Genomic DNA, 24708 nt, shown 5'->3' with positions numbered 1-24708 from the left:
CCTCCTAGCTTGTCAACTGCTTCTAACAAAGAAGTTTTCCTTCCTCTACCCAATTAAAAAAATAGATAGAGATATGGATGTAGATATCACTTCAGACTCTTGATTATTATTTTTTAATTTTTTTTAACGTTTATTTATTGAGAGACACAGAGACACAGAGCACGAGCAGGGGAGGGGCCAAGAGATGGAGAGATGCAGAATTGGAAGCAGGCTCCAGGTTCCGAGCTGTCAGCACAGAGCCCGACGCGGGGCTCGAACCCACGAACCACGGGATCATGACCTGAGCCGAAGTCGGATGCTTAACTGACTGAGCCACCCAGGCGCCCCAACTCTTGATTATTTTAATTAAGTTTGTTATAACCTATTAGTATCCTATATATTTTTAAAAATTCTAAGTTAATGCATTTATGTTCTCCCTGAGCCCCAAGACCTGAAAACCCTTTAACCCTGACACACTGCTCGGAGCTCCTGTGCCATGACTGCCCAGGGTATCAGTTCCGTCTTGCTTTCCTTAATTCTTACAAACGTGACGCAGTGAAGATTTGTTTCCCAGCGTCTTTGTGCACCATTCCTGTCTGTGACTCAGATTCTCCTTCTTTGTGTTCCTCCTTCCTGGAGTATATCCTTCATGCAAAGTCTGTTGGCAAAAACTCTGTTTTGTTTGCCCAGAAATCTCCTCGTTTTGCTTTCATTCTTTAAAGACAGGCATGCACGTGATCACAAAAAAATCTTTAGCCCTCCAATGGCTCAGTTGTAGTAAAATTATAAAACTGGATGGAATAACATGGGAAAAAAAGCATGTAAAACGGCGTTGTTCATGATTTGAAATTCTCATTCTCCGTTTTGGTATATTTGGTAAAGTCAGAATATAATTTACATTTAGCGAGTTGATTTTGTAAGTCTGGCTGAATTCAGGCAGACGTGTTGCCATCAGGGACCGCAAGGCATGACGCTTCCCAACCTTCCCGCGACCCCTCGGTACCCCGACTGTCCCCGTGGGGTGCTCAGGCCGGGCTGGTGGACTGGTGTCGAGAATTAAGGTCCCTGCAGTCGGTTAGTCAGCTGACCCACTCTACATCTACAGGAGATCTTGTCGATTAGAAACAACTTAGTGCTCCTTTTCCATTCTGCATAGGACTTAGAAAACTTGCCAACCTGTGACGCTCACACATGGAATAATCAGAAGCGGCCCAAACCACACCACGCAGTAAAGAAAGCGGTTCAGTGTCTAAGAATGTTCAGTCCATCTTCCAGTGTAGCGACTGTATCTTCGGCTGGATGAATGCTACCCTTAAAGCAATGAAAGTGTTGTCTTGTCACTGGGAATCAGCCGAGATGCTTCATTCCCTTTACCCAGAGCCAAGGCCACCCAGCCAAGCTTCTTTATGGCCTTCTGGCAGCAGTGTATTTGGGAGGGGTTCACCCTTTTGTTAAGCTTACTGCTACTGGGGCTTTTAGTTCTATGCAGGTGCCTCGGTTTGACTACCTCCTGGGCCCCAGGATTTGTCTCTTGTTGACTTTGTGTGCAATTTCCTGATAACGCTGCAGGCTAAATTGTCTGAGTCACCAGATGTACCAGGGACAGACTCTGGTTTCAGTCCTCCACGACCTCTCTGGGTTTGTGCTTGCTTACACAGTCACTGGGCCAGTAAATGGACGCACGGCTTTTGTGTATTTCAGATTTGGCGCAAATATGATGCTGACAGCAGTGGCTTTATATCAGCTGTTGAGCTGCGGGTAAGTGTGGGGACCCTCGCCGGGTGGAGATGGCCTTGCTCATCACTGGGAACTTGATGTATGGACCATGAATTTAATTCCTATGGGCCCGAGAAGCATGCATTGAATTTGTTACTTAAAAAAAACCAAAAACGTATTTGTATTTAAAAGGTTTAGGACATGCAAATAACATTGCTCTCTCTGGGAAAGAGACGTAATTAAGGAATTTTTGACACTTTTTCCATGCCTGGAGCCATCCTCTGAATTCTGTGAGCTCCCTTTATTTTAAAGTTTTTATTTATTTATTTTGAGAGACAGCGAGCAGGGGAAGGGGAGTAAAAGAGAGAGAGAGAGAGAGACCGAGAATGCCAAGCAGGCTTTGCTGTCAGTACAGAGCCTGATGTGGGACTGGAGTTCACAAACCATGAGATCATGACCCAAGCCAAAATCAGGAGTTGGACGCTCACCCGACTGAGCCACTCCGGTGCCCCTGTGAGCTCCGTTTAAACAGCGAGAGCCCTCCATTCTTGGATTTATTTGCTTCCTGAAAGCAGTTTGTTTTCTCCTAAAAATTAAAAAAAAAACCCACAATGCCTAAAATAAGGCGTCCCGAGATCTTTGTGGTTTATTTGCTCCCCATATAAGATGTGACTCTTCTCTCGATGTCACAGAACTTCCTCCGAGACCTCTTCCGCCACCACAAAAAGGCCGTCCCTGAGGCTAAGCTGGACGAATACACCGGCACCATGGTAAGTAGCTGGGCAGTGTGATCTCACGAGGGCAGCCCCCCTGATGCCTCCCCGGGGCCCAGAGTCGGTACCCGGGAGCACCTGCAGACTGAATGAGTACAAGAGAAACCTCTAGTCTGGGAAACGTCGGCTGAAGCTGAGCTGTTCTAGCCTCTCTCTGAGGACAGGACCGCGTGTATTTGAGAGGAAAGGTGTTCGCCTGTCCCTGGGGAGACCCGGAAAGTGCAGTGAACATCGGTTACCAGGCACCAGGCCAATAACCTCGAAGCCACTGGAAGTCACACAGAAACGGGTAAACATGGACAATCAGTCCCAGGCACGGGGGAAGCCACTTCTTGCCACGAGTCTATTCACGTGGCATGTTGATCGAGGGCAGCTGAGAGTCGGACAGATGGGAGACGTGCGTCCCGCGTCTCCCACTTATAAGCTGCGACCTTGGGAGACTGTCAACCTGTCCATCTTACTAGTTCATCCGTAAAATGGGGGTTAATGGTACCTACCTGCTGTGAGGGCAGAGCGAGCCGATGTCTCCGAAGCACTTTGCAGAGCGTCTGGGACATAATAGGTGTCCGTACCTGTTAGCTCTCACTGTGGCAGCTGTTGTGGTCCTTGTTGTCATTAGGCTTCCGCGACCAGAATGACCCTGAGATCATTTCGGTGAAAAATGATGGCATGGGAGAGCTGCCTCTGGCAAACGCATCCTCATCTAACACGATGCATTTCTCCAGCCACCAATCAACAGTCTGACTTCCCTGCCGTTCGTGTCCGCCCCCCACCCCCCTTCCTTCCCCTAGACAAGTGCTTCAGGCCAATCGGACGCTGTCGTTTTCTCAATCAAGAAGCCAAGAAATTGCTGGTGAAGGCTTACTTGCTCATAGGATTGTTACGCACAGGAAGACTTCCAGCACAGATTCACGTTACTGGGCTTCCTGGTGAGCAGTCGGGAGCACGTACCACCGAGAAGAGTCGGTGAATTCTCGTAAAATGTGTGTCACTAGGTTGCCCTCTGGAGGCCTCGAGCTGATTTGGTATTATTTCTGGTATAAATAAATACGGTATTATTTCTGATGCCATCTCTGCAGGGTTGGCATTGTTCATGCCATTTCGTATATCTGATGCTAAAGGCTTAGAAAGGCTAAGTGACCGCGTCACCACCAAGTTGAATTCTTAAACTTGCTTTGAAGATCAGGTGACTGGGAGAGGTTGAGTTACCCGGCCAAAGGCATCAGTTAAACTGGAAGCTAAGCTCTCTTGGTTTCCAGCCTCTTACTCTGCACCCTGTCCGACGATGACCCCCAGACCCAGGCGCCTGCCCTGGGGAGGAGGGAAGGAGAAGGGCGCTCTTGACCGTGATGGCTTGTAAATGGCCTAGGCAGAAGTGAAGCTGATGCCAAGGGCAGAATCAAACCCCAGGCCAGGATCTCAATCAAGGAAATAATTCGGCTTCTTGGTATGTTGGACCTCTTTTAATAACAGACATATGGTGTTCGAGATCCTGAGTGAGTACACACTCAGCACGAAAGAGCAAAGTGGGAAATCTAGAAGCAGGAAGCAGTTTCCCGGCCGCAGGGAAATCTCGAGGTTTCTTCCCACCTGATTTCCAGCAGCACCTGCCAGCACGGTAAATACCATGGAAAGGGGGAGGTCACCGTAACTGCCTGAGAATAACAAGCAGGTTAGGTTTCCAGATGAGCACTTTCCATCCTTGATCCAACCCAGCGTCAGCACCGGTTGTTTGTAACCTTGATTTTATTAACTTCCAAAACATGCACTACAAGATGAAATACTCTCACTTAGAATCGCCAGGATGTTTCTAATATTTCTTTGATTGCCTTTGAATCCGAGGCCCTCCGCCTCCAACTACAATACTAAACGGCTACGTTCTCACGTAACATGGCTCAATTCTCTTCCCTACTTTTATTCTCCCGGTTCTTGCTTGTCCTTCAGGATTCAGTGAGACATCATCTTGGCCTAGAAAACCTTCCATAACCTTCTTCTGTAGTGGATGCAGGTGCCTCTCCCCTGGGGGTCCCATATCATTGTCTTCACATCGGTCACCCATTTAACCCAGGCCGCAAATATCCACTAAATATCTGCCATGCCCCTGGCACTCCTCGAGTCACTGGGGATCCAGCAGCGAGCGAACCAGACAAAGGAGAGACTGACAATAACCATAAACATAATAAATAATAAATGATATCGCATGACAGGGGTAACGAGTGTCATGGGAAAGATGAAAAAGTAGAACAGGGCGAAGGATGGCCATGCCAGCAAGGTAGCTAGGATCGGGGGCTGGGGAGTGTAATTTTCACCCTTCGAGAAGGTGAGGCTTGAGGAAGGACCGAGGGTACAGCAAAGCACAGAGACCCTGGGGCAGTAGCCTGCCTGCAGCCTTCAAGGACAGGGAGACACGAGTGTGGCTGGAGCACAGAATTCAAGGGCGAGACTTAACGGAGGCCAGACCCCGTGGGGCTTCTTAGCCATTGTGAGAACGTGTGACAATGAGTGAGATGGAGAGCCACCAGAGGGGCAAGGAGGGAATCAGGAAGACCTGTGAAGAGGCCACCACTGCCATCTGGGTGAGAGAGAGTGGCAGCTGGGAGGGGTGGGGCAGCAGAGGAGATGAGACGGATTGTGAAGGGGAAATCAACAGGATTGCCGATGAGTCAGCTGGAGTCAAGGGCAGCACGGACATCACTTGTTCACCACTTGTTCTTTACTAGCCAGTGACTCCTCTAGGGCAAGGGCAGGCGGCAGGGCCTGGCACACGGTAGGCTACTCCGTGCCCATTGTCAGCACTGAATTTGGAGTCGTTACCTAACAGCCAGCTCAGAAGAAACGAGGACAACAAAAGCAAGGTTCGCTCTGGGGACCCTCCTTGAGAGCCTCCACCTCCAGTAAGGCTCATGCTCCCCCTCGGGGAGCCTCGTAGATGGCCCATCGCACAGATCCGCCCTTCCTCAAGCTATGTTTGGTGTCCTGGAACTCTCCTTTGATTTCTTCCTCTTTGTACACCAGACCCTCTAGGACAGAGCCAGAAGGAGTGCTCGGGAGTACTGGGCTTGATCCCTTAGGGCTCTCCCTGGGGTCCTTCGTCCCAGAGACTCATCCACAGGGGTCCCCACCAGGCAGGGTATGGGCGGTGCTGAGCCCAGGGGCAGACCCAACAGGGCGGCTGGAGCCCCATGCTGATGACGAGAGGTAGGAGGGGCAGGAAGGCAGGAGTGGGGGGTGAGAGCGGAGGGTGTGGAGGAAGAGAAATGCAAATAGAAAAAGACAATCCGAGCAAGGCAGGCCCGGGATGTGTCCCAGTGGATTCCAAGTTCACACCCCTAACTTCCTGAAGTTGAATCTGACATGCTTTTTCTGGGCTGAGGAGTGGGGTCTCAAAGTGACCCACAGCACCCCCTCTGTCACCAAAGCCGGCACCTTCTTCATGCTCCTCTTCCAGGTCAGAATATGACCTGGTTAACTGGTTGAAATGAAGATGTGAGTTCACTTAGGGAGAACTTACCAAGAAAGATATGGTCCCTGACCTTCTGGAGTCTTCTGATGAGGGAAAAATTGGCAGAGGAGGGAAAAAAGCAAAAATTCACTCTGGCTGCTCCCTTTCATCCCCACTGTGCACATCACTGCCGTCGACCATCGACCATCTCGAGATCCGGTTCTCCTGACTTTTCAAAAATAAGGTAGGTTACAATGAAGCCACCGTTCTAGACCTTCAGCAAAGGCAGGACAAGAAAAGGTAGATGGACAGAGTTCAAGCTGAGTCGTTTCAAGATGCCATCTCAGCTGGGTGCACGTGGCATTTTATTTTCACCGCGACACGGCCAGCATTTACTCGCGTACTGGGTGCTTTAATTGTAATAACTGCGCGTCCGCTCTGTGCCGAGCTCCGTGCAAAGCGCTTGGCGAACATTTGATTCTCACAGCAACCATATAAAATAAGTATGTTTTGCCTCTCATTTTATAAATGAAGAAACTGAGGGTTACAGACTTTAACAGGTCAAATACAGTCGGGATGCAGCGGGGTGGAAATGCCTACCCACATCTACCTCCGAAGCCCGTATTTTCCACCACAGTACCCACGTCCGGAAGTTTAAATACTAAGTCATTAAAAAGAAAACTTTCAAAAGGGGAAGAGTGAACTCTATGGAGAGATCAAGAAGCGAGGACAATTCCTGAAGGAAGAGACAATCAAGGTGAGGACAAAGCCATGTGAAGAGATTAGGATTCTCTTAATATTTTTAAAGATAAGATAATGCAGGAGCTCATGCTATCAAGCGGCACCAGAATTCGTTACCTAGGAAAATGGATCTTTCTCCTCCTGAAGTCCAGAAAGGATCCTAAGAGCTGACATCTTATTAAACACAAAATAGGAAGCAAATTAACGAGAGACCACGGGAACAGGAAAGGGTTCTACAAAGTTGCTCTGGGAAAGAGACTGCAGATAAGCCGATGCAGGGAGCCAGGGAGGAGAGTGGCCTGTGACCGCAGAGAGCCCCAGGGTCGGCTCATTCAAACAACCCACTGTCAGGGAGGGGACCGGGCCTGCAGGAAACACGTGGGTGGCTCGGAACGCCAACACTTGGCTGAAGAGACCATGCACATCACCCGTCAGCCCGGCCACGCTGCCCGCCCAGAGCGATTCTCTTCACACACAGCCTTTGGCTTTCAGTTTGACAAAACACAAGGCAGGCAGAAAATCTGGCAACGTGCAGTTTTTGATGGCTCCGAGCTCAGCCCTGGAAGCATGGAATCCTGTACAGCAGCTGAGGAGGATCGGAGGGGTCTCACCCAACTTGTGAGTCTCTGGGTGGAGGACCGTCCATTGACCAAGACTGCGCTGTTATCCTGTGTCTGTCTCATTGCCAAAAACTTGTGGTTCTTCCGGTTGTGCTGTGGTTAAGCACTCATTTTTCGATCCAAACTGTCCCGTGAAGATAGGCTCGTGATCAATCAAACTCTGACTGGCCCCTCACTGGTTCTTTCTGCCCTGAGGTGATAGGTAAGTGTTGAGGAACCAGGTAAGAGTTTTCACCCAAAGACCTACTCTGACCAGAAGACTAGAATGAGCGTAATGAGATTATGGCCAATCTATTTCATGTTCCTTCCTGAAATTATAGAGGCAACTTACACTTTTCCAATGAACAGACTTGGGAACTGGACTGTAGTGTTTTTGTTTTTTTTTTAGACTTTTTACATTTCCCTAGTGATCTGTGGGTGAACTAACTTTCAGAAATTCAATATTCTCAGAAGAGATTTTAGAACCTTAGCCCTGAGTGATCCACCTAGTGTGAAATCACCTTACTGCCGCTGTAATGGCTTTTTATTGAGCGACAGATACAGTCGGAGCAGCCCTGCATGACAGATTTGGTTCCAAGGTTTGGCATTAAATGCCTTCCTTCAGAAATATAACCTGCTAAATGAATTCAAATGGAGCCACAAGAGGGCTGGCACCTTTGAAAGCTGTCTGAAGCCCGAACAATGAATGAGTCACGGCAGAGCACCCGATCACAGGAGAAAAGTTGAGGTCTGCAGACCTAATCTTATTCTAACTCCTAATTAACGTTCTGGACAAGGGAGGAAACAACCTATTAACAAAATCCAATTATGACATCTAATTGAGAGGTTCTGCCAATACCTGGCGGGAGGAAAGATTCGCTGTCTGAATAGAATAGCATTAGATAATATTGAGCTTTTAAAAATGTAAGTGAATACATGTGGGAGATGTTAAGCTCACATACCTAATTAGAGCATGGAGCTTGAGGTATTGTAAACCTGCAGATTAAAATCTGCAGCCGATGGCAGACAAAAAGACATGAGGTTAAACTTGTGCCATCCTCTACCCTGGTCCCGGCTCCTGTCCTTCGGGATTGGATCCAAGTAGCTGGCTTCCTCCTGTGGTGTAGGCACTCAGCTCTCTGATCCACGCTGATGTGAAACGTGTCTGGACCCAGTCTCGAGAGTTCTTCGCTTCTGTGCCCACCCTCCCTCTGCTGGTGACCTCAACCAGCCTCGTGGCTTGAAATACAAGCTAATGGTGATGGCCCTCAATTCATAGCTCTGACTCAGACCACTTCTCGGAACTTCTCAGGTGAACCACGTGGCCAATTTTCTGATGGGTAGAAGCATAATTTACCACATTGGTGGTCAGTTGTTCCTCAAGCCAGTTTTGAGCAAAAGGTAGGTATTTTCCCCCTTTGAGTAATTTGTACAGCTATGGAGATGGGCCCACATCTTTCAAGGTGAGTTACTACTTGCTTCAAGCTCAACATAATCTAGCTCTCTATTAATAGAACGTCTCGTAATGGTGGTGTCATGGAAAATCATGGCTCAGTCTTTAGCCAAGTGTATTGCCGTCAGACTTTTATGGGATAGAGAATTTATGCTTAAGGGACACAAAGGGACGTGTAATATATCCAAATGTATAAAAATATAACCTGCATTTTAATAGGTTCTGCAACATACACTTTTGGTGCTACAGTTTTAGAGAAATGGGTTTTCAAATTCATTTCAAATATTAAAACTAAACTGGATTTAGGGAGGGAGGAAGGATGGACTGATATGTTTTTTAATGCAAAAATCGGTTACATATACTCTCAGATTTCTTCACCCCATCTCTCCCCGTGTATAGCCTCTTCTTACAAATACATTTAGAGCTGCTGTGCTAAGTGTGGCGAAGTCACAAAGTTCACTCACACTAGGACTCAAATATGCAGTGAAATGTCTCTCCTCCATCTTGATTAACCTAATCCGATCTTCTTGATTTTAACTTTTAATCCTATCTTGTTTAAAACCTCATCTGATCCTATGATTTAAATAGGATCCTCTTTGGATCATGTTAAGTCTTTTCTACAAAAGGAAAAGCTGAGCCTCTCAGATTTCTTAGTCACCTTCATCCAACCCGGACTCTTCTGCAAAAATGGCATCAGGTTAAAAAGAATGGCTTTGGGCCCAAGTGGGGGAGGGGAGGAGCCGAGGTCCCTGGGCACAAGGCTCTCTGACTCCTCTGGTCCTCGGGCTGGGGCCTCTTGGCCACTTAGTTGCTGCTACCTTGCTGGTATTCACAGTGGAAGTGTGTGGTGAACTCATAGTCCGTTCTCTTAGCTTTGGCTAGCCCATTGGGAAGTACAGGCTAGTCCAGCAGCCATCCTTTACCTCTTGCTGGATGTGGGCCATTAATCCTCTGCCACATCTGTATCAAAGTCCACATGTTCTTGCTACAGGACAGACCAGTAAGTCGAGAGGCAAGATGGCGGCTGTTGTCTCAAAGCACATCTCCTCTCAGCATGAAATGTGAGCTTCCTTTATGTTAGGAAGAGGGAGAAGGGGAGGAAGTTGGAGTCAAGAGGTGATGGATGCCTGTAGGCATTCAGAAGCCCACAAGTGTCCAAGGAAGGTTGTGAAACTGTTCTGTCCTTGGTCACTTGACCTTTGTGTACAGGAATCTGGTCATGGCATTCCCATAAATCTTAAACATAGCGTTATTATTTACGTACTTCCTTCTCCCCTTGGGTGAAGTGGGTTTTGGGTAAAGCGTGGTTTTTGCACATCTTAGCTGTAACCTGCAGGGCTGAGCAGAGAGGTTTTCTCTCAGCGACAGGTCACAGCAGTGAGGGAAACAGAAGCCACACGGAGTCAGACATGCTAAATATCTCCCTAACGTACATCCTCTTATCAGCCCATGGCTCTGGGGTCTTCCCCACCCTCTGATCCAGCATCATCTCATCCCATCACAGTCCACTGGATCTCAACCCAGCATCCAAACACTTGGGTGTTCAGAGCATCTCTGGAAAGCCAACCCACAGCAACTCTCTCCACTCAGTGTTGTCCTTCCTTAGCTGGTGCCCTCCTCCCTCCAGGATCCCCCTTCCAGCACATCTGGTCACACATCTGCGCACTTGACTGTCCTGTCTCTGCCTCTCCCTCTCTTCCTTCCTACAATCCTGGAAGCCTGGACAGGCAGACTTTCCCCTAGATCACATCCTCAACTACTTCTGCCTTCAGTGGAAAAATGGTATCTCCTCTGTCCTCTGTAGGGAGTATTCTGTGAGACGGCCGTGGCCAGTTTAGACAGCTGTGGGCTCGGAAGGGCAAGATATCAAAGTGCTTCGGGAACTTCCAGAATGGATTCCTGTTACAAGTACTTCATACAATCTTTTCCCCTTCTGCCTTCCAGATGAAGATCTTTGACAAAAACAAGGATGGCCGGTTGGATCTTAATGACTTGGCAAGGTGAGTGGCGCGGGAATGGCGTCAGACTCGGAAACACCTTCCTAGGGTTCGTGATGACGCATACTTCTCTCTGAAAGGCAGAGGTCAGGTCCTGCCTGAAACCCTGAAGAAGAGTCTCATCTTACCAAGTAAGCAGCAGTGGTTCTGAATCTTCTGGGGTAATAGATCCCTTTGTGAAGGTAATAAAAGCTCTTGGGGCTCCTGGGTGGCTCAGTTGGTTAAGTAGCTAACTCTTGATATTGGCTCAAATCACGATCTTACGGTGCATGAGTTCAAGTCCCACGTCGGGCTCTGAGCTGACAGTGCGGAGCCTGCTTGGGATTCTGTCTCCCTCTCTCCCTGCCCCTCCCCTGCTTGCGCACATGAGCTCTCTCTCTCTCAAAAATAAATTTAAAAAAAGGATAAAACCTCTTCCCCCCACCCAAATGCACAATACACAAGGTTTTCATCAAATTTTATTGATGGGTCATGGGCCAGCCTTGCCTTCCTGGTCCCACATGAGGACTCCATGAAAAAATACATCTGGGACCCCATTCACTGGCTCTGGGAAGGCTGAGCAGTTAGCTCAGGACAGAGGACAGCTGAACCACACTCCAGCTGTGCTGGCCGGCTTTCCAGCGTGGGTGCAGCCTCCACGGGCACCCAGCACCTGAAGACCAGAGCAGAGGAAGAGGGGCCAGCAGAAGCAGCCCAGTACCTGAGAATTGCTATCTGTAAGTCCGGGGTTGTACATGATGGGCATGTCAGCATGTTGTCTCAAGGCTAACCGACCCCAAAACAAGCTATGGTTGTCCACAGAACGAAAAAAAAAATATTTTGAATAGATGGACAGAGTTGAAATCATTGGATCCAGAATACATGGATATAACCCGGATGAAGGAGCAGTTATGATACCAGGTGCCTCGGGGGGGGGGGGGGGGGTGGTGGATGGAGTTGCAGACTGGACAATGATAGAGGGTTTAGCAGTCATAGGCTTCAAGGCATAAGCATGTATGGCTGGGAGAGAGGAAGTCCAAGGGCTGAGGGTGATTTCAATGACAGAGTTAACTTGGCAAGGTCACAAGCAGATATTAACTTGAGTTCAGAATGACAAAACCCTGTACCAGCTACCGCCTCTCTTGGCCAGTCCATCTGTTAGTTCTTGCAGGGGGTCTGCAAAAGGGAACGCACTGGGAAGGATCTCTTCTTAGTCATGACCAGGACACCGAGCCCAAAACTCTATACGGTCTTCTATTCCGGGCCTCGTAGGAGCTGTGAGACAGCCTTTGTGTCCTCCTTGGCTCCTTTCCCCAGAATCGTTATCCTAATTTTGGCCACTTTTGTGGAGAAGAGGCATGGAGATACCAGCCAGACCAGAGCCTCTCCCAAAGGCTGAGGACTGAGGGATATCAGCCCTGCGGCCTTGGCTTTATCCCCGGCGTCCCCCTTACTCCTTGAAGCTATCTTGGCCAAGGGAGGCAAGGCTTCCTCTCAAGTGGAGGTCAGTCTAGCTACTCTGAGAGCTGCTAACCGGAATCCTAACCGGAAGACCCCAAACATGACAATCTGGGTGAAAACAAGAGCTTTTAATTTCATTGTTCCCTTCACCAAAAGCACCCACCCACTTTTCTCAATGCAGGTCTCAGAGGTGGCGAGTCTAGGAGCCCTGAGCGCCCTCTGGAGGCTGGAGTGTGCCACTACTCTAAAGCTGCTCTCTACCCTATTGGTTATGATACTGTTTACTCCCGAAATAAAATCCGCAGAAAATATTAACTACCTCGGCCCGAAATGCTAAAACAATATAATGCGTACACTATAACACAGAAAGGGGAAATAAGGTGAAACACCTAAAATAAAATAAGGTATATTTCAAGTGTAGGTGGGGAGATACAACCACAGGGCAGGCATGACAGAGTGGTGGTTGCTTATACCTTTTGGTGTAGAAGTAGCAAGAATATGTCAGTTCAGATGTTGACGGATACAAGTACGACCTTTTGGCGACTCGTGCGTCAGGAACTCAGTTGCTGCTGATACAATGACATAAATAATAAATAAGTCCTGATAGAGTTCCAGATGGGACAAAGTGTAGTCAGCCCTCAATTTACCTGACTCAGTATGCTATCTGGATCATTTACACAGTTAGTAAACTATGCATGCTTTGAGAAAAATAGTCTGGATTTTCACGTAAATAGTAATTCCGCTCTAGGTTCAAACATAATTATAAGCAGGATTGGTACACACATGAATGCTCCCTGGACATTCCCAAGTCAGGTGAGATATGGGCTGATTCACCCTTCTGTGGGATTTTCCATGCAATGCAGGGCATCTGGCATCCCTGACCTCCCACTGTGGAGGTCAGAGTCCCTCTGTCACGATCATAACCAGAGCCCTCCCTTGCAGCGAGCCAACCGTCCCCTCCTATGGTCCTACCCAGGAGGCAGGAAGTACGCCTTCGTCCCTTGAATAGCTGCTCTCGTGGCCCGGTGCTACGTATAGAGGAGGATTCGATGGGTAGCTGTGGACTGAAGGAAGGACCAAAGTAGTGCCGAACGGAGATGCGAAGCAACAAAACAGTTACTGCATTGTTTCAAAACCAATTTGATAAGGGACTCGACAGCGACAACCGGGGTAGGCAAAATACAGATGTCTGTGTCCGAACTCCCAGAACCAGCGAACGTTTGATGTGACGTGGCAAGGATGAACCACGGTTGCAGACAGAATTAAAGTTGCTGACTAACAGACCTTACGGGGGTTATTCTGGATTACCCAGGTGGGTCCCCGGTAATAACAAGGGTCCTTTAATTTATACGCGGGACTCTTCTCTCTACTCCCAGCCCTAGAAGGCAGCGCTGTTACTCTACATACAAGCACCTCTCAAGTATATGTCCTCTGACTGGCAACATAACTTAGGCCGCTTGGTGCCAACCAACAGATGAGAACACGATTCCTTAGAGAGTTCCAGAATATTCTAGCCTCTACTTGGCTCAAATTAATTCTCTCTCCCCTGAGCATCCAGAAGAGCAATATTTTCCAAATTGTTGTAAGATACTTTGTTTCTACCTTTCCCTGTACGGTGAATGCATGATTTTTGAATGCAGCATAAATCCAGAAAAATACCCCAGACCAGGAATCACACTCTCCTCCCCTCACCTGCCAACCCCCGGTAACCTACTTTGTTTCTATGGATTTGCTTATTCTGAGCATTTCATATACATGGAATCATACAATATGTGGCCTTTCATGTCTGACTGAGGTTCTTTCTTTCTTCATGTGGATTCAAGCGACTGTCTGGTTTCTTTTCACTTCAGCTTGAAGAATTCCCTTTAGTATTTCTTATGGGTCACATTTATTGTTGTTAATTGTCCTTTTTGTCCAGTGACTTTTTTGAACGAATCCTGTAAAATCTGTGTCTTTGTTATGTGTGGACACTTAAGTCTCTGCTTGGCTAGCTCACGATTGCATAAAGATTCCTTAGATGTCTCCCACTGTTTTTTGAGGGTCCCTGTGTATAGGTTGGGGCACATCTACACTCAACCAGGCAGCTTACAACTCTGCCTTAGCCTTCACTTCCTGCTTGCATACAGCCTGACGATAAGCCACAGGCGAGAGCTTAGGGCCTTCTCCGGTCTTTCCTGCACAGACACCCAGTCCTGGGCATAGATGTGGCCCCATGCATGTGTGAAGCTCTCTAGATTCCCAGAAATATGTCAGAATTTGTAGAAGACCCTATAGACATCTCATTCCTCCAGCTTTTCCTTTTAATCTTTTTAGTTAGCCTGTTGTTTACCCAGACTCTTGTCTACCACTGCCGTCAGCTCTGACCTCAAACAATTGCTTCTAATTCACTGCTTTTGACAAATCCTCCCAGGTAAAAGGCTTTTTCACTGGGTGAGTTCAAAATCAGGTCAAATAAGTGCATCTTGCAAGTGGGGTCTTTTCGAGAACATCGGAGAAGTCACATACTGGTAATTCTTTGGAAACTGGGCTTTGAAAGAGCCCCAACTCCGTTCTGCTCGCTTTAGCTGCTGCTAGAATGCTCTTTTTCCCTGGGACTGTGGGCTCTTCATTTACAGTGGAGTGGAGAAGGGTGGAGGGCTGAAGGAAGTGAAAATGCACAAAATCCACTGTTCTTACCGAGATTTAGCCATTTTTCCAAGATAAACACTCCTCAGATTTCTACAAGACTTTAACATCTAGAATTGTGAAAAAGGTATTTTGACTTTTTTGGGGGGGAGGGGGCGAGCAGTTTTCTCATTGTGGTTATGGAGGAGGGAGTCTTCCTAAGCACTTACTCTGCCATTGTCCACCAAGATGCCTTCTCAAAAATCTCTCTCTGGCAACTACTAATCCCTGTGAACGTCTCTCCCAGTTAATTTTTTAATTTGTTTTTATAACGTATAAATTCTTATTTTTCAAGCACCTCCCCTATTCTGCAGAATAATCTGGAAATTGCCTGCCCTTTCCTCATCCCAGAGTTATGGATTTGCTTGTAACTGAGAGCGGACAGATTTTCACGCGGACTAATTTCTTTTTTTCTTTTCCATTTAGGATTCTGGCTCTTCAGGAAAACTTCCTTCTCCAATTTAAAATGGATGTAAGTAGTGACATGTTTCTGGGTGGGCTTGTGTCGTCCATGTGAGAGGGAGGGAAGAAAGGAAGGCCTCTGTTTGTCTTACTTTAAGTTATCTAGAGACAAAAAAGGCTTACTGTTGAAATCAAGGGATTAAGGGGTCATTGACTCAAAGTTTATAGAAGTTGCCTATGACCCCGGAAGAATTGTCCAATGGAAGCTTCCTGTTGCCGGACTAACACACCGTTTTCTCCACACACAGGCTTGTTCCACTGAGGAAAGAAAGAGGGACTTTGAGAAAATCTTTGCCCACTATGACGTTGTAAGTGTGCCCCTTTGTGTTGTGCTGGCCCTTTTGAGGTAGCAAGCCTGTCTGGCCCTATATGGGGTCATCCTGTCTGTCCTACCCACCCATCCTACCCATCAGACCTTGAACTTATATGACGAATAGCAGTCCTACATGTATGTCACCCCTCAGCTTCTCTATGCAAACTTCTGAAAACTACATTAAAATGGACAAAAGGAGTATTTATGGTTGAGAAGAGAATAAAATCACTTTTTTTCCCTCTTTGGATCCAAACTGGGAGAAGGCTTCTCCTTCTTTAATCTCCATCTGGAATAGCATGCTCGAGAATGAAACATAAAGAATCAAGTTCAAAACCACATTTAACCCAAAGAAGTACAGGCAAAGCGAGCCCTGGTTGACATAATCGCTACTTCTCTTGTAGGATTGATTCTGCGGTCCTTCTTTAGAGAAGAAATAAATAATAATTCTAAAGCACAAAGTGTGACAAAGAGATCACATTTCTTGACAAGGTAGGGTAATGCAAGAAGGAAGAGAAATGAGAACATTAGGCAAAGTCAAAGGAGACGCCGTCCTGAAACTAAGCAGACTGGACATCTGTGTGTCACATTCTGAGCAGGAGGGAGCATCACCCAGAAGAGGCAGTGCAGCCAGGTGTTTAAGGGTATAGGCTCTGTGACCATCAGCTGGGTGTGAACCATGGTTTGTTAGCCATGTGACCTTGGGTAGTTTCCTTACCCCCTCCCCCCCCCCCCCCCCCCGTGCCTCGTTGCCCTTTTCTGTAAAGTTAGGGTGACGAGGATAATAATACTGCCTACTCCACGGGATTGTTACGAGGATTCAGTGATTTCACATTTGTAAAGCTCTTAGAAGGGTGCCTGGTAGGTAGCTAGTATTATGTTTGTATTTGGCAAATACACTAAGGGAATAGATTTTTTAAATGATATGTTAAAGGTTCAAGGTGAAGCAAACTTGAAAAGAATGGATGGGTTGTCATAACTGGGACTTTAGAGAAGAAATGGAAATATTTTAGTATGTATTATATTTCATAGACCTTTTTATATAGTGAGTAGAAAAACTAAGAGTTTACGTACAGACCAAATAATTTTAGTCTAGTCATTCTTGATTTAAAATATATATTTTGGGGGTGCCTGGGTGGCTCGGTCAGTTGAGCGTCTCTTGATTTTGGCTCAGGTCCTGATCTCTCGGTCGTGGGATTGAGCCCAACGTCAGGCTCCACACTGAACATAGAGCCTACTTGAGATTCTCTCTCTTCCTCTGCCCCTCTCCCCAACTCACGTGCTCACCCTCTCTCTAAAATAGGTTACAAAAATAAAAATAAAAAAATAAAATCTACATTTTAATAATCATCAAGCCCTCGCTAAATTATAAAGCAAAATAAAAAATATTTCAGCCTATCAAGATGGGTATGATGTGAAAATTTAGTCCGAACTGAAGCTTAATATTTGGGAAGCATATGAAGTGAGTATATATCACGTTAATGCTATTTGCAAGAGCCAAGGACCTCAAAACTACTGCTTCCCATTTGTTTATGTGGGGGTAGTTACTGACAATTAATTATTTTTTTAAAGTTTATTTATTTATCCTGCACGCGCGAGAGAGAGAGGGCAAGCAGGGGGAAGTGAGGGAGGAAAGAGTGGGAGAGAGAGAGAATCCCAAGCACCTGATGGGGGGCTCGAACTCACGACCACGAGATCGTGACCTGAGCCAAAATCAAGTGTCGGACACTTAACTGACAGAGCCGCCCAGGTGCCCCTACAATTCATTCTTTTAATCTCTGTGGAACATTTCACATCCTGCACAGAGAAACTACCTGGAATGTGCCATTTCTGAACCTATTTGCAGTCACAAAAGAATACTGATTTGGACGATTCGCCTAATTTATTCTTTAGCTTTTGGACTTAAGTAAATGATATTGGATTGATTGGATCTTTTATCTTTCAGAGTAAAACTGGAGCTCTGGAAGGCCCGGAAGTGGACGGGTTTGTCAAAGACATGATGGAGCTGGTCCAGGTGATTTCACGAGGCCGTAGAGATCCATCGTGGGTTGGGGTTGCCATTCTGATGAATTCCACTGTTTATTTTTGAGCATCAGTGGGGCTGACGATTAATGCTACAGAGAAGGTCTAGGGACATAGTCTATTTATCAACTCTGAGCTTCTGTGAGACCTGACAAGTCTCCCTTTCTCTCTTAAGATCATCTGTAGCTTCAATGAAGTAAAACCCCCATAGAAGTTTCTTGTTAATAACATCACTAAAAAGCCATCTATTTCACCATGGAAACACGGTGCCAGTGTATACATTATGGCTTTACGCTTTATTACAGAAGGGCTTTTTCCCCTGGACTTGGTTGTTAGAATACCTAAAACCTTTTAATTTAATTTCATGAAATAAATCCCATATTTGGGATTCCTCCCCCCCCCCCACCCCCACCCCATCTTCCCAGGGCTGTTCTAACGCCCAGCCTAAAATTTTGGCTACTTATCAAGACATTGTCCTGGTTCAGACGGATAGGATTTAGATTATAATCTACATCACAAAGCTGTTTTATGTAGTGTAGACTGTTTAAAACAAGCAATCTCCGTTGAGATCCCTGTGAACTGTATTTGACTGGCTGCCTGATCTAGTTAAGCAGATACTTTGCAGCTCTTCTATGGGACCCTGTAGCCACTGAATTTCACACTCTCCTAGCCTTAGAGATATTTTGAGGTTAATACAGGACACAGTGTTTCTGCCCCGATTGGTCCAGATGGAAGCAACTGTTAACTGGTTTTGGATTCCCAGACCTGTTTAAAAACCTGATTAAAACTGTGGAGTTTCACAGCAGAAAATTTCCTAAAAATTTACCAATTTTTGCGTAAACCTCCAGGAAGTCCACGTACTGTGAGGGAGCAGGAGTGAATGAGATCTTTTTCTGATCTCTAATCAGGATGACAGAGGTGTGTTGTTGACCTCCTGAGTCTTGATGTCCCCATCCCGCTGCCCCTTGCCTCTTCCACACTCCCTTCGCGTGCTGGCCCCGCTGGGAGATTCCACGGGCACCTGCCCAGCCAAATGGTGCATGGGTATTGGTGTGGTAGTGCCTTTTACATTGATTGCTAAAGAAAAATCCCACTGTACTTATTACCTCTTTAATGCCAGAATGATTCCTGTAATAGAAACTGAGCAATTATCTATGGGACATTAAAGTCGCACGGCAGTAGGCTTTGCCAAACCGCGGTTTTAATTTGCTTTTGATAGATGCACGGGTGCTGAGCCTGCTTCTCAGCTACGTGGCCTCCTCTGAGCAGTGAAGCCAGGCCACCTAAGTGCACAGTTCAGGGGCTTCACATGCCTACAGACCCTTGTGATTGGCACGGCGTTTGGCAATGACTTCCAAAGGTTACTGGGAGACACAGAAGTAAAACCTAACCTAGCAACAGAGTAGGGAAGACGTTTTCCCAGAGAAAATCAAAGAGAAGGGGAAAATCGTAGACCATCCCAAAACATGCATTTGCCTCACTCATTGATAGATTCGAATCACCTCCATGGGAAACCAGAGGATCCCCATCACTCTTGTCCTTGCCCTTCTATTTCTGGTGCAACAAAACGGTTCCTCTTGTATAAGTACCAGCCAAATTAAGAGAGTGGGTTTTCAAGGACTGAGTGAGACCATGGTCAGTAGTACAAAAGCAGTTGACAAGGGCTGATTTGTTGAGCTAAAAAGTGGGGACAAAGTAGTTAATTATTAAAGTTCTCCTCTGAAGCCAGATAACTGAGGTACATATCTATATTGGGTCTTTCCCAGCAGAACTTCTGCGTTGCTTAAAAACTATTCACCGTATAATTTGAAGTATGTTGTCAAGGGAGAATCTTTGGATAAATCTGATATTTCTCATCAAAGACCACAGGACAAGCAAACAAAGAATATCTGGAATTTGTTTTAAAAGCAACTATCCGAGCACGCCGTGGAGGTCTTGAGCTGGCTCAGGTTCTATGTGTAGAGTCTTGGTCAGGATCATTGATGTTTGCGATAATGACCCTGACGTAAGCTTATTGCATAGCCTTTCATTCTTGTTTTCTTTCAACCATGTATGATACATATATTGAATTTGTATTAACAAGACTATCTGGTTACCAGAACACCACTTTCCCTGACCTCTGGAAAATGACGCTCAGGGCTGTCCTCTGTCAGTATGATGAGACGGCAAGGTCCTGGGGGATATGACCCAATAATTTCTGCACAAGATTTCTGAAGAGTCTGTAGGTCCCTCAGCATGGCATGAAAATCAACGGGAGAATCTATACCTTAAGCTAGAAAGTAGAAAGGCAAGACATTCAAGACGCTCAGCTTATACCAAGGAGTAGAAGCGTGAATGGTAACGTTAGAAGCCAAACATACAGGGATGCCAGAGGTGACCAGGAGGTCTGCCTGAAGGGGAGGAGAGGTCCTGCCCTGGGCTCCCCAAAGTTCCTTCTTTATCCTGCTAGACACTGCTTCTGCTTTTCTCTGTTGTTGACAAGATGATTAGCAAGGGGAGGACAATACTTAACCCAAGAGATTGAATCTAATATATGCCCCTCCAAAGAGCTATTAGCCCGTAGCACACATGTTCTCATTTCTTTTCATTTTTTAAATGATAAAAATGATACGGAGAGAAATCTGAAAGTAGAGAAAAGACAGAAGCATGATCTGTACACTTGAGTAGACCTTCCATTAACAGACTTCATTTCTGGGTATATTCTGCATGGGTTGAGCTCCACGGATAAGCATTTCTCAGTTACAGTCACTGTTTTAGTGTCTGTAGAAGATTTTACCTGTGGTTAGATAGAACTTGCCTACACATTCCTCTTTTACTAGTAATTTATTATTTTTTTATTTTTTAAATATTTCATTTGATTTTTTTTAAGTAATGTCTACACCCAACATGGGGCTCCTCTTAGGAATTTAGACTGTTTACCCTGTTTGTGACTCAAAGTAAAACTTAGTATTTTGGTAGGTGCATCTTGTCTCGGTTTTAGGCTTTATCGCAGGCGTGGAATCGAGGGATTTGCATGCTTTAAAACTGGTGGCACTCACAGTCACATTAATTAATTAATTAATTAATTTGTTTAATGTTTGTTTATTTTTGAGAGAGAGACAGAGACAGAGTGTGAGCAGGGGAGGGGCAGAGAAAGAGGGAGGCACAGAATCTGAAGCAGGCTCTGAAGCTGTCAGCTTCCAGAATCTGAAGCTGTCAGCACAGACCCGATGCGGGGCTCGAAAGCACAAACCGTGAGATCATGACCTGAGCTGAAGTCTGATGCTTAACTGACTGAGCCCCCCAGGCGCCCCCTACTGTCACATTTTAGAAAGAGCCGTGTGCGTTGATCCATTCCCTTCTTCGGGTCCTTTCTCCCCACCCCACCAGAAAGCCAATGGCTTCATTTTGAGCCAGGCTTTCTATCAAGGAAGAGGGCAGGCAGGAATATGTATGTATTTTTCTCACTGGGATGTTAGTGACTTAACGTGCTGCCATCCCGAGTGACAGACTTCTAAGAAAAGACAACAGGAGGCAAGGGAAAGGCACTGTCATCCCCAACAACCAGTGTTGGGGCTGTGGGACCCGGTGATGTGCTTCCTAAGCTCCTCCCGTCACAGCGCGGTCCCCTGTGATCGCCGCCCTCCAGGGGACTTCACACTGTCGGACGGGGCACCTCTGTCTGCCTGCAAAATGACCCTGAAAGAACACCAACCAGTCCCCCCTTTCCATCGTAAAACATGCAATGGCGGGTGATAATTCGAAGACACGTGGGACAGGACTGGTGCTGGAGGTGGCCTTTATTACCGTGACCTCTTCCAGACAATCCGAGCCTGGCTGGCAAGGGCCTGGCCGAGGTCTTAGGCGGTGAGGCCTTGGCCTCTACCCGTCGCCTCGGTGTTTTCAGACAGCAGCACGGCCGACAAACAGAGTGGCGACAGGGAACACGTTATCACTGCACGGTTGGAGAGTGAGGCGCTTGCTAATGAAATATTCCGATCGGAAGCGCTATCATAAGCGGTTTCCAGTAAGCACTTGCCACGATCAAAGCCATAATTCTGTTAGGGGCCATAAGGGGCGCAGGCCGGGCCTGGCGTCCTGATGCTGACTCCAGCGTGGGGACCGGGGAAGACAGGGTTCGGGCCTCCCCTTTCACTGCTTCAGGAGACCCGGGGCGTACAGGGAAGGGAGGGCACACGCGGGAACAGGAAGACGGCGTGTGCAGACAGTCCCTCACGGATTCCATGGCTGTAATGGAGCACTTATCACGGGCAGGCACGAGGAGACAGATCCAGCCCTAAAGGTTCCCCTAGGGCCCAGGATTCAAGGGGGACCGATAAGCATTGTTCAGCCAAATACTCCAGATCCACTTGCACACTTTCCCATGAGGTGGGTAAGAAACTAAAAAAATGCATTTTTACACGGAGGCTGCGGCAGGGTGTGTGGTAAAGAGGTGAGCTCCGGGACCGCCTGCCTGAGTTCGTATCTGGTTCGGACATGTACCCGCTGTGTGGCGGTGGGAAGGTTAGTTAACCTCTCTGTGCTTTAGTTTTCTCATCTGTAAATTAGAAGTTGATAGTAGGGGCACCTGGGTGGCTCAGTCCGGCTTTGGCTCAGGTCATGATCTCACAGTGTATGGGTTCGAGCCCCGTGTCGGGCTCCGTGCTGACCGTTCAGAGCCTGGAGCCTGCTTCGGATTCTGTGTCTCCTTCTCTCTCTGCCCCTCCCCTGCCCACGCTCTGTCTCTGTCTCTCAAAAATAAATAAATGTTAAAAAAAAATTTTTTTTAAAGTTGATAGTAAATACAACCTCATAGGGTTGTTCTGAAGGTTAGAATCATTCTGTGTAGAACCGTTAGACCCAGACCCCGTGTGTGCTTATACTGGTGACTTATTATTCAAGCTGAGGCCCCCGGTGACTTCCGGTGATTTGTCTTCCGTGATCCAAACATTTTTGAACAGTGGCATCTGGGTCTCCTGACTCCTAGTGAGTTGTCAAACATTAAAAGCGTAACTCAAAGGGTGCCTGGGTGGCTCAGTGGGTTAAGTGACTCGATTTCAGCTCAGGTCATGACCTCACAGTCTTGAGATCAAGCCCCAAGGAGCACAGAGCTCCGCACTAAGCCTGCTTGGGATTCTCTCTCTCTCTCTCCCTCTCTCTCTGTCCCTCCCCTGCTTGTGTGCTCTCTCTCTCAAAATAAATAAATTAACAAAAAAAAAAAAAAAGAAAAAACAAAAGCATAACTCAAAAGGTCGAAAGAAACTTCCCTTACCTACACCCACATTCATACCCTCACCCCCAAACACACATTCACACCCTCACAAAATATTTCCACTCCCTTTAAGGAAATAATTCCTTTTGCAGTAAACAAATTAGTAAAAGAGAGCTTAGAATAGCTTGAATGAGGTAAATACATTGGCAAATTAATTCATGCTAATGTGTGAATGACTACCACCTGAGTCTTTTCTTTTCTCTCTCTCTCTTTTTTTTGTAAGTTTATTTTGAGAGAGATGGAGCATGAGTGGGAGTGGGCAGAGAGAGAGGAAGAGAGAGGGAGAGAGAGATTCCCAAGCAGATTCTGCACTGTCAGCACAGAGCCGAACTCATGAACTATGAGATCGTGACCTGAGCCGAAACCAAGAGTTGGCTGCTTGACCAACTGAGCCACCCAGGCGCCCCACACCCACCTTTTTTCTAAGCATGGGAATTTGCTAAAAGGATCCTGGGGCAGAGGGCCACTAGTTGGAGATTAATTCATGCTAATGTGTGAATGACTACCGCCCAAGTCTTTTCTAAGCATGGGAATTTGCTAAGAGGATCCTGGGGCAGGAGAGGTTGAGGATGCCAAAAACCAAAAAGTCCCCACTTTGCATAAGAAAGGAGCTCCCAGTATGGAGCCACGGAGTGTAGCTTGCTGTTTTCAGGACTTCTAGGCCATCTCCTGGGCCACACCTCTACCTGCCTGTCACAGACACCCAGGGAAGTATCCCGAGTGAGCCCCGACAAGGAGAACGTGTTGACAATGTGTTCCATATGAGCCTTTTTTTTTTTTTTTAACGTTTATTTATTTTTGAGAGACAGAGCTCGAGCAGGGGAGGGGCAGAGAGAGAGGGAGACACAGAATCCAAAGCGGGCTCCAGGCTCTGAGCTGTCAGCACGGAGCCTGACGCGGGGCTTGAACCCACGAACTGTGAGATCGTGACCTGAGCCGAAGTCGGCCGCCCAACTGACTGAGCCACCCGGGAGCCCCATGCGGGCCTTTTGAGTTTGAAATTATTTTCCTGTCTGGTGCGTATCACAGTGTTTTCTTAGCCCCCAAATATGCCTTGGAATAAATCCTATGTCCGCAGCTCGGTGGCATCCTGTTTTAGTCAGTCTTTCGTTTGTTATAATCCTTTTTAAAATCAGAGGCACAAAATCCTCCCACGGGGAGATAGTGAAATGTGTCTTCTCTCATCATGCGGCAAGACAGCATCCGTGGTGACAACTGTCTGCTCCAAGGCAAAATATCTTTGTCATGGCCTAAATAGGCAGGCTCTCCCTAGAGCCGTAGAGAAGTGATGTGGGGCTGGTTCCCTCGCCCAAATAGCCATGCTGGGAGGTAAACGTGTTGGCGGGACCCTTGACAACACTCGGTGGGCCTACGAGATGGGACCACCCCCACGGCCCGTCTGCACGGAGCCTCCCTAGAAGGCAGGCTGTCCCCTGAGCGTACTGAGCATGGGGCGGGGAGGGGGCGGCATTCAAGGGTGGGGCCACCGTCAGCCCCTCTCCTGACAGGCTCCCTTTGCTGTCCTCAGCCCAGCATCAGTGGAGCGGACCTCGATAAGTTCCGGGAGATTCTTCTGCGCCACTGTGATGTGAACAAGGATGGAAAAATTCAGAAGTCCGAGCTCGCGTTGTGTCTTGGGCTGAAAATCAACCCATAAGCCCCGAATGCTTTGTCTTTTGCTCTTAGGATGTTTCTGAGCTCCTGCTGGGAAAATTGTATCTGTGCTTTGCTGTTGGGGACACCGGGGCAAGCTTTGTAACAAATGGTGTGGTGTTTTAGGGCAAGAGGGGGGGTCCTAGGGCCTTCTTTCTAAGGCCATGGTGTTCTCCTGCCTCACTGAGAACCCCCTGCAGTGTCTG

At 47.2% G+C, this 24708-nt stretch overlaps 1 protein-coding gene across 1 annotated transcript in view; it reads left to right on the top strand.

Annotated features, from left to right (window-relative positions):
• SCGN (secretagogin, EF-hand calcium binding protein) overlaps nucleotides 1-24506 on the top strand; it is a 35165-nt gene extending 10659 nt beyond the window's left edge. Inside the window, exons 5-11 of the mRNA XM_049654797.1 lie at nucleotides 1681-1737; nucleotides 2388-2465; nucleotides 10648-10703; nucleotides 15231-15276; nucleotides 15515-15574; nucleotides 17522-17590; nucleotides 24378-24506. Coding sequence (XP_049510754.1) covers nucleotides 1681-1737; nucleotides 2388-2465; nucleotides 10648-10703; nucleotides 15231-15276; nucleotides 15515-15574; nucleotides 17522-17590; nucleotides 24378-24506 — 495 coding nt within the window. The remainder of the gene's footprint in view (nucleotides 1-1680; nucleotides 1738-2387; nucleotides 2466-10647; nucleotides 10704-15230; nucleotides 15277-15514; nucleotides 15575-17521; nucleotides 17591-24377) is intronic.
• Nucleotides 24507-24708: the final 202 nt, after the last annotated feature.

This window comes from Panthera uncia, assembly GCF_023721935.1.
Source record: "Panthera uncia isolate 11264 chromosome B2 unlocalized genomic scaffold, Puncia_PCG_1.0 HiC_scaffold_25, whole genome shotgun sequence".
Lineage (NCBI taxonomy): Eukaryota > Metazoa > Chordata > Mammalia > Carnivora > Felidae > Panthera > Panthera uncia.
Note: the sequence above shows the minus strand (reverse complement) of the source record. Positions and strands in the feature narration are given on the sequence as shown.